This window comes from Cnephaeus nilssonii (assembly GCF_951640355.1).
Source record: "Cnephaeus nilssonii genome assembly, chromosome: X".
Lineage (NCBI taxonomy): Eukaryota > Metazoa > Chordata > Mammalia > Chiroptera > Vespertilionidae > Cnephaeus > Cnephaeus nilssonii.
In genome coordinates, this window is record NC_137071.1 from 22863554 (window position 1) to 22874285 (window position 10732).

At 40.2% G+C, this 10732-nt stretch overlaps 1 protein-coding gene across 1 annotated transcript; it reads right to left on the reverse strand.

The window, feature by feature from the left end:
- Window positions 1-868: 868 nt before the first annotated feature.
- On the reverse strand, window positions 869-2527 carry LOC307096132 (protein FAM47E-like; the record flags this gene model as incomplete). Its single annotated transcript, XM_079765680.1, has 1 exon — window positions 869-2527. The coding sequence occupies one exon, from the start codon at window positions 2525-2527 to the stop codon at window positions 869-871; it is 1659 nt and encodes a 552-aa protein (XP_079621806.1).
- Between the last annotated feature and the right edge of the window lie 8205 nt (window positions 2528-10732).

Genomic DNA, 10732 nt, shown 5'->3' on the forward strand with positions numbered 1-10732 from the left:
TTCAACTAAAGTGTGGCATCATTGATTTAATATATGTATGAATATATTTTTCTTCTATATTAGGGGAGCAGTAAATTTTACTGTAATAATTCAGATAGGAAATATTTCAAGCTTGCAGGCCATATGACCTCTGTGATAATTCCTAAATTCTCATGTTATAGTGCAAAGGTAGCCATAGACAATTCACAAACAATACATAAAGTTACTTTGTCTATGGGTTACAAGTTGTGCTTAACAAAATAATTGTCATAATGCATTATAAATTGAATATTATTGGAGCGATACAGTTCTTTCATTCTGCACAATTATTTTGAGATTCATCCCACATTATAGCTGGCATATTTTTTTATAAATATGTTTTTACTGGTTTTCAGAGAGGGAGAGGAAGAGAGAAACATCAATGATGAGAGAGAATCATTAGTCAGCTGCTTCCTGCATGACGCCCCATTGGGGATTGAGCCTGCAACCCAAACATGTGCCCTGACCTGGAATCAAACCATGACCTCCTGGTTCATAGGTCAACGCTCAACCACTGAGCCATATCAGCTGGGCAACAAGATCCTTTTTAAGTAATTATTTTATTTATGGTTATTTTTAATGAATAATTGAAATAAAAATACAATACTCCTAATGCAATAAAAACCGAGAGAAGTATATGTAAATATTCACTTTATAGTTGGTAAAATATATAAAACATTGATGAACCCAAGCAGAAGCTCATTTAGAAATTTTTATTAGCACTAGGTGTTAAATTTACAGATGTTGTGGAATCAAAGTTGTCCATACACAGTGAGGCACTCATGGTGAATTTTGACTGATGTTAAAATGAGAGAGACACCAGCCAACTGAGTAGTAAATAGAAGATGGTCTAATCCTCTTCTTCCCCTGAATCTTCCTCTTTGGGTTTGGAGAGGAGTTTCATTACTCGGTGTATAGGAGTCTTCACAGACTCATATTTCCATCCCTTCCTTAAAAACATCTTTTCAATCACACTTGGCATATTGTAGCCCTTGCTTACAATGAAATCTTTGAAGGCAATTGGTCCATAGAGTTCATCGATAATGTCTGGTTCAAGATGCCTTCTATAGCACCAATAATCCTTGTCACGGACGACTTTAGGGTCGGGCAAAGGCGCGTCATTGACCAGCTTTGTCCAGATTTTGGGGTCCAGGTACCATGCTCCATACCTTATCTTCTCCCGTTTGGGTTTATAAGGGTCAGGTGGTTTTCGGAGTTTCCTTTCCCAGTTATCTTCCTGCAGGGAGAATTTTCTCTGCTTTAAACCATCTAGCTGTTTGCAGGGCCTTATATTCAAAGGAAGCTGGCTTATTTTCTTTAGTTTGACTGTAGTATGGGTGAGTGGGCCCTCAAAGTCAATTTCAAACTTTTTCATGATGGACTCTTCATCAATGCCTATGTCTCCAAAATTATCATCAATCCATTTGCAGAAATCATGAACTGTTTTTCTTGGGTTTACGTAAATAGGAAATTTGGGGATATCCATTGTGCATGATTCTGTTGTCTCTTCCTCAGGAAACAAACTGAATAAATAAGACTGGAGACACTCTTTGGCTGATTTCACGTGTTCTTTTTCCTCAGGTTCCAGGTTGACTTCTTCTGGAGGTTCCTGGTTCTCCGCCTCTGGAGGTTCCAGGTTGAACTTCCAGGGAGTTTCTGGGTTGAACTTCCAGGGAGATTCCACGTTGACTGCCTCAGGAGGTTCCAGGTTGACTGCCTCGGGAGGCTCCAGGTTGACTGCCTCGGGAGGTTCCAGGTTCACTGCCTGGGGAGCTTCCAGGTTGACCTCCTCAGGATGTTTTTCACACAGCTGTGTGTGGGTCTTCTTTCTTTCCTTGGTGCCCTCACAATAAGCCCATGTGTCCTCCAGCTCCCTGTCAGGATCTAGCACTTCCAGCACCTTGAGGAGGAGGTCTGGAGGGAGATCATCCTCCAGATTCGGGAAGTCCGCCAAGGGATGCTTCTTCAGGTTGGCTTCAATGTTCTCTACAAAGGCCTTCCGTGCTCGCTGGGCTGGCGAGAGCTTGGAACCCAGGTCCGCTCCCTTGGGCGGCTTCCTGTGAATCTTTTTGGGCGGAGGGCGGGGAATCCTATGAGCAATCATGGGGAGAAAGCCCTCCCGAGGGCCACGAGTGATCATATCTTCAGGAGATGGACAGCCCGTTCTGAAGTCGTCCACCCCCTCCTTCACAAATACCCACCGCCGGCTGTCCATGGAGGTGGGGCACTTCCCAAGCCTGTCCTTGTGCCTGGAGAAACAGCAGGAAGGCAACCTGTTCCTGTCCTTGAACCAGGGCTTACATTTCATGCCCAGGGCCATGGGTTCCAGCGGCGCCGGCCCTAGCAGCCACTTCTTGCTGAGCTCTGGCCTTAGGAGCCCCTTGTCCAGCTTCGGCCCTGACACCCACCGCTTGAGCAGCCCGGACTCCAAGAGCGCCTTCTTCCTCAGGTCCGACTTCAACAGCCACCCCTTGTGGGGCTCCGGTAAGGGCCACTGACTGCCCGCCATGGCGCCCTTGGCCCAGGGCGACCAGGGGCCTCACTGGTTTGTTGTCCCAGCCGCCCAGTCGCTAGGAGACCATTGCCAAGTGCGGCGCATTCTTACTCTTCCTGAGGCGGGTCAGCAGCCGCCCCTGCACAGCCTGCACTGCCCCGGGATGGGCCGCCAGGTTGCATTCTTGTTTGTGGTAGAGAACTGTTCCCCTGTATGGGCACACCACAGTTTAGCTACCCATTCATCTTTTGATGGACTTTTGGAGTGATTCCGGTTTGAGGCTGTTTGGAAATCAAGGGGCCACGAATATTTCACGTGTTCACATCTTCGTACACGTACTTTCATTTCTCTTGGGTAAATTATAGCTTGGAATTGATAGGCGAGAGCTTCTGAGAGCTGTGATTTTTCTTATGTACTCACAGCCCTCAGGTGTTGATATTTGCCCAAATGTGGGTGAGGTGAATGAGGCATTGGGACTGAAACTTAAGGTGGCATCCAAAAAACCCCTCAGAAATCAAGACCCATTATCTTTTAAGGTAATATTTTCAACAATAATCAGAAAAACAGTGCCACATTAAACCCCGAGGGCAAAGGCTAGATCAGTGCTCCTACTACTGATCCTGTATTTAAAACCCATGGGTTGTTCACCATTGATTTTCTTTTTACAAATAGTATTTGCCTTTTTTTGGATACTGTTAGGTTGCTTGGAAAGAGTTTGATTGTTTGGGGTCCTTTTTAAGATTTGATTGAAATAAACGGAGCAGTTCCTTGTGATAGTACATGGCTAAATAATGTTAATCATGTTGTATGGTTAACTGTTCCTCACTACTGCAGCAAGAGCCTTCCAGGTAAATTATTCAATGCCTGTGCATCTAGAGGTTTTCTAGTCTGGCTGACAGTAAAGGTCGCTATTGCAGGCCCTGTGTGAGTATCACTTATCAAGAATCCTTTTCAGTGGTTTCTTTCTGGCTTCTAATAATGTATCCACACACGAGCTGATCAGTAATCCCCCGAATCACTCGTGTAGGGTGCAAGATTCTGGAGTTCCCTCTCTTTCTCTCATTTTCCTCTCTGGTTGTCTGTCTTGAGAACTCTACCCACCTTGTTCTCTACAGTGTCTTAGCTCCATCTCCTCTACATAGTGAGACTGCTGGTCTTTGCCTGGGTTCCACCTCCCTGAACTGAGGCCTAGAAACTCAAGGAATGTGGAGCAATCATAGGACTCACCTCATTTATTTCCTATCTGTGAAGGATCAGCATCTGCTTCCTGATGTCCAGTATCTTTCAAAATTGTATCTCATTTTCTTCCCTTTTTTTTTCTGGTATTCCAGGGCATAAATCTGATCCCTGTTACTCTACTTTGGCCAGAACAGAAAATATAATTTACTATTTTTGTTTTGTCTCCATCAATTTGTGAGTCTGCCTTCTCAAAGTTCACCGAAGACTTCTAAGCCATCAAATACCTTACTGAATTCTTGCTGTTCTCTATGATGAGAAATTGTAGATCACACCCACATTATTGAAAGAAATGCCTCTCTTACAATCCTTACCAATCTATTTTTATTTTTTTCTAATACTCAGGATACTCATCTACTTTAAAATCCATGAAATGCATACCAAACTCCTTAGCATATAACATTAGGTGTTTTACAATTTTGATACAGCATGGCTTTTTTTTTTTTTTTTTGGTCATAGCCAATAATACTCTAATACACAAATTAGAGATTAGATATAATTCTTCACATGATTTCACTCATCTGTGGAAGCTAATGAACAAAATATACTGATGAACAAAATATATCCAGAAACCATGTCATTTTATGTTTTTTTAACAATGAAACTAAAAATGAAAACTAATAGGAGAAGTTAGTGGAATAATCTGATGTTGAAAAATGTTGCTACATCACAAGGTATTAGAAATGTTTTTATTGTGTGTTCATATAAGTGATCAAAGTGATGGTAATAACTACCTGTGAGACACAACTTTACATGCTCTCTATTACTTTAAGAAGAAAAAAATGGGACAAGTGAGAAAGATAAGCGTTCCACATCAATAATCACTCTTCATAAATATGTGCTTTGGGAGATGTTAAACAACTACAGCAGGCCCATTTTCAATAGCCATAATTCCTGATGTTAACTGCCATAGCCAGAGTAGGATGGATTCTTGGAAGACGCTGATTTGCATAGATTAATGTAATCTCTTGTATTTAAGAGTGAAGTGAACTCTGGAAACATTGCTTGGAACACCTGATGCTCATTCATTACATTTCACTTGATAACTTTAATAATGAGTACATGTAATTTCTGTTGTACATCTATCTTTCCCCTTTGGAAAAAGTATTTGTCATATGACAAAGGGGACAATATTCTACTTTTAAAGGTGTTTGTATATCAGCTGTTTTCCTATGCTGGGGCATTAACTTTAGGCTAATTGTATTTTTTATATGAAAATATCACTTTGTTCTTGACCTTTAATGGAGCTTTTCTCCCTGTGCTTCATACTGCAGGAAATAATAATATTAATAATAATAATGATAATGACAATAATAATAATAATAATAATAATAATTTACAGGCAATGATTGCTAGAATAGACTGAGTTCCCATTGAATCATGATCACTGATTTTTTATTCCTTTGCTTCATATTTTAACTTCTGACATCAATCTTAAATCATCTTAGCTGTATTAATATATTTAATTTTATTTCATTGTTTTGCAATCTTAACCTGCCTCACTTAACACTTACTCAAAAAGAATGTACTTCAAGGGTGAAGTCTGAAGAAAATCTTTAAAATAATTCATATGGCAAAACTTATTTTTACTAGCAAAGAATTGATGGGAATTTTATTATGTGTAAGTCCTTAGTTCTGATGTGGGACTCTTGTAGACAGCATATATATGGGTCAAGTTTTCTTATCCATTCAGCTACCCTATGTCTTTTGGTTGGAGCATTTAAACCATATTCATTCTAAGTTATTATTGATAAGTACTTATTTATTGCCATTCTTATTCTTTATGCCCATGTACATCCCTTTCTATTACTTCTTCTTGCAACAGTCCCTTTAGCATTTCTTGTAGTTTTGGTTTGGTGATAATAAACTCTTTCAGCCTTTTTTTTTTAATCTGCAAAACTCTTTATTTCACCTTAGATTTTGAAAGATAGCCTTGCTGAATAGAATCTTCTTGTGTTCAGTCCCATAGTTTTCATTACCGTGTAAACTTCATGCCGTTCCTTTCTGGCCTGAAGTATTTCTACTGAGAAGTCAGCTGACAGTCTAATGGAAGCTCCCTTGTAGGTAACTTTCTGTCTCTCTCTTATAGCCTTTAAGATACTTTCTTTGTCTTTAGTGTTTGCCATTTTAATTAATATGTGCCTAGGTGTGGGTCTTTTGCTGTTCAATTTGATTGTGACTCTCTGTGTTTCTTGAACTTGAGTGACTTTTTCCTTCACCAGATTAGGGTAATTTTCTGCCCTTATTTCTTCAAAGAGGTTCTCTCTTCCTGTCTCAGATTCTGCTCTTAATGGTACCTTATGATGTGGATATTGTTATGTTTTATGTTGTCTCAGAGTTCCCTTAGACCAGTGGTTGGCAAACCGTGGCTCGCGAGCCACATGCAGCTCTTTGGCCCCTTGAGTGTTCTAACACCACTTCTTCAAAATAGACTCGCCCTAGGCTGAAAACCGACTTATGCGCATGGGCCACAAAGTTTCAATCGCACTGTACGTGCATGCCTGCATGTGGTATTTTGTGGAAGAGCCACACTCAAGGGGCCAAAGAGCTGCATGTGGCTCGCGAGCCGTGGTTTGCCGACCACTGCCTTAGATTCTCCTCCTGCTTTTTATTTTTTCCCCATTTTGCTGTTCTGAATGAGTTTTTTTTCTTTTTCTGCCTTGTCTTCTAATTTACTGATTCAGTCCTCAACTTCTTCTAATCTACTGTTGAATCCTTCAAGGGTGTTCTTTATTTCAGCTATGTCATTTCTCATTTCCAATTGATTCTTATCTATTGCTTCAAGCTCTCTTTTCATGTTGGTGTATCACTCATTAAGAGCATTACATAGCCCCAACTGGCATGCCTCAGTGGTTGAACATTGACCTGTGAACCTGAAGGTCAAGGTTTTATTCCTGGTCAGGGCACATGCATAGGTTTCAGGCTTGATCCCCCATGTGAGGTGTGCAGGAAGCAGCTAATCAATGATTCTCTCTCATCATTGATGCTTCTATCTCTCTCTCCCTCTGCCTTCCTCTCTGCAATCAATAAAATATATATTTTTAAAAGAGCATTATAATTGTCATTAAGTTGCTTGTCATTCTTACTAAAAATTTTGAGCACCCTTATTAACATTACTCTGAATTCTTTATCTGACAAATTGTTTACCTCCATTTCATTTAGCTTCTTTTCTGCTGATTCCTCCTTTTCTTTCACGTGGGGGTTGTTTCTTTGTCTACCCAGTTTTGTTGTCCCTTTGCTTTTGTTTCTGTGTATTAGATCAAACTGCTATGCCTCCAAGATTTTGTGATAGAGCATCAACCTATGAACATGAAGGCATTTTGTGGGACCCAGTGGTGCAGTCTCTTCCATCTTCCAAGCCAGGTGCTATAGGAAAGCCCCTTACTTGCGTTATGTAGGTTTTCCTGTTGTATTTGGGTCTTGAATGTTATTGTCCCTTTTGTGGATGGAGTCTCCTCTTAGGCTAGCTGACTATGTGGCTTGCGCCCAACCATTTCATACAAGCTCTTGTGGAAGTGCTGACTGAACAGAATTAAATACAGCACAACAAAACACAAAACAGAAGAAACAAAACAAAAATGTTCATAAGACCCTTACAGCACAAAAAAAACCACAAAAAACATAAAACAACAAATACCAGAGAAGAGAGAATTAGTAAAGAGAAAAGTTGGTAAGAATTATTGAAAAAAAGAAAGAAAAAAATGTGGAGCAAACATAACAAACAAAACAATGCACAAGCAAAAATTATAAGAAAAGGGGGGTATGGAATACATAGATACAGAACTTTAATAAAGAAAATAAGAATAAATAATTACAGGAATAGGGGAAGCAAAATAGTTTAAAATAAAGAAGGGAGAAAAGAAATTACAAGAAAAGACAAAAATATTTGAAAAGGAAAATGGAGGAGAAAGGAGATAGATCTAAAATAAGAATAAGAAAAAAGATGAGAAAGCAGGAGATAAAGAAAAGTGAAAAAAAATGAGTAGTGAAAAAAAGTAAAAAAATAATTGAGTAGGAAAAGGGAAGAAAGTAATTAGATATATGAACAAAACAACTGACTAGCATAGTAACAAATCAATAAAGCAGATAGATAAAGAAGGTGAATTTTCAAAAGGAAAGAGAAAAACATTACAAAAAAGAAAAGAGAAAAGGGAGGAAAAACAGAAAAAAAGGAGAGAAAAAAAAAACACACTTAAAAAAAGTGAAGTGGTGTTCCTTTCCGTGGAGTTTAGTGTCTCATGGAAGCTCCCTTTGGATCCCACTCTTCTGTTCTGTCTGCCACTTCTGGGCTTCTTGTCAGGTACTTAGATGCTGAACACTGTTAGGAACTGTCCTCCTTTGGCTCTCAGCAACCTGCTTGAAGCTCCAAGTGATCCACTGATCCACTGTTTGTGTGTCTCCACAGGCCTTGGCTGTAAGTAGGAGGGGCCAATCTGCCCTCTAAAGTTGGTTTGTTAGCAGCATGGGGTCCAGGGCTTGATCTGGGAAACATCCCCTGTTCCTTGGGCTTTGTCTCTGCCTGCCTTTGCCTGCTAGCCAGCTGTCAATCTTAATCACTCAAAACTCTGTTTTTGAAATGATTTAAATGGGCGAGGTGCTGTTTAGCTTTCAGGGAATATGATGGGTGTGTTTCCCTGTTCCATAGCTACTCCTCTATCAGCCCAAAATATTACTCTGCCCTAGGCTTCACAGAGATCCCTGTATGGAGACCAATGGGGGTCAGCTGGAAACCTGGAGGGTTTTTTTTTTTTAATCAACTCTCCCATTTAGGGAAAGTACCAGTCTGGTTCCCAGGATAGTGGCAAATGGCCCTTCCCCCACCTCATCACTGAGGGCTCCTGTGATTTTTCAAACCCATAGACTTGGCTTCTGCTTTTGTTTCCTCTGAAAATATCAAAATGCAGGGTGAGGCATGCAGGTCTCCTGACGGTGGGACAGGTTGTATCACCTAGGGAATTTTCTTTTTCTTTCCCTGCCCTCTGACTACTTGTAGAGGCTAGCTCCTGTTAGGAAAAATGGCCTTTTCTGTTTGGGGGCCTAGGACCAAATAAATACTCCTGGCTTCAGCTTTTCCACATCTACCTGCAATGCTTCCCACTCCAGCCTCTCCTTAGGCACTGCGAGTCCACGTCTCCCACCCTGCACCAAGGCCTTGTGGGAGTAGCTGCAAATAAAAACTCCTGTGCTGTGTGTGGGGGGGAGAAGGAAAGGAAAGGCAACTGTGGCTTTCTCTCTGACCAGCCCCTCTCGAGATCTCACCTTTCTTACCTGTCTCCAGGTGTTTTCTGTCCTTCCTGTATATGTCTCCTTCTCAGCTGTACCTCAGTTGGTAATTCCAGGTGAATGTGCCCCAATTTAGGTATTTCCAGTCTGGCTCTGGGACGAGGGGCACTATATGTCTGCCTATTCGGCTGCCATTTTTTCTCCCCTCACATATTATGTTCTTACATTGGTACCAAAGATATCATAAAACATTTGAGCTAAGGTAAATCAACTCCCCATACTTTATGGATAAATAAATTTATCTCAGAGGAGTCAAAATGACTTTTAAAAACATGTACGGCCATCAGTGGAATAATCAGAGTGAGAATCCAAGACTCTCAGTTGAGTGAAATGTTTGCCAATACAGCAAACCTCACAGATAAAAATCTTAAATGTCACATTATTGTCATCTACAAAATAAAATACAGTGCCTTTAAACACAAATATAACATCTTAAATATGTGATTTTTCTCATTAGAAAATGCATTAAATGCAAGAAAGTATAAAAGTAAAAGTAAGAACCATCCACTTTTTTTTTTCAAAAGTGAAAAAAAAGTAAGTACCAGTATGATTACTTTTGTCATCCAAAGGTCCTTGGCATCAATTCAACACATAACAGGAATCCCCAATTTGGATTTTGGTGAAGAAGGAAACTTTATTCAGTGGAAAGACCTCAATTGTGATACAGCAAAGCTGTCAGGAGGCCCTTGGGCCAACCCCCTCTCCAGCTAGATGGCTCTGCTGTGCCCTGCTCTGATCTGCTCCTATGAGATATCTTCCGTGTTTCAGCTCCAGCCAGGAAAACACAGTCTTCAGTTCAATCTTCAGTCCAAAGGGAAAATGCACTCTCAGAACCAGAGAGGAGCTGACTTATATAGACAGAATTCCCCAACTCTTGTCTCTGATGGGTCTGTCATCATGCAAATAAGAAATCCAAATCCTGCAAAATGTTGAAAAGTCACTGTCCTGAGGGTTCACATTGACATTGAACATTTTTAGTGTATAATCATTTGCCCACTTGTAAGACTATGTCACTAGAAATATATTTCTAATTTTTCATTCGGTACCATCATTTTACATATGAAGGGCATTGAGCTTGGAAAGATAAAGTCTTTGCTCACATGTATGAGAAGTGCACACATTTAATGAGACAACTTTAACAGAAATATTTTGCTCAAACTAAATAATTTATACAGATCTATGGGCAACAAAGTATTTGTCAAGTATAGTCATTAATGTAGTGGAGAAGAGAGGAAAACTTTTAAAATATCAACTGAAGCAATCCTTGTACCCTTCATGAGTAATTCAAAATGTCTTTTTTTTTCCATCTGAGAGTGCCTCATTTATTGAACTGTAGTGTTTTAATAAGGAGCTTCAGAATGACTGCCAAGTACTTCAAGTGCTCTCTGAGTGCACTTGGTGTTTGCAAGGATTTTCATTTCAGATTACTTTGTGCAGTAATTTGAGAAACTAAGTGCATTTCTTTTTTTAAAAATATATTTTTATTGATTTCAGAGAGGAAGGGAGAGAGAGAAAGAGATAGAAACATCAATGATAAGAGAGAATCATTGATTGGCTGCTTCCTGCATGCCCCCTACTGGGGATAGAGCCTGCAACCTGGGCATATGCCCTTGACTAGAATGGAACCAGGGACCCTTTAGTCCACAGGCTGACACTCCATGCACTGAGCCAAACCGGCCAGGGACAAGTGCATTTCTTTAA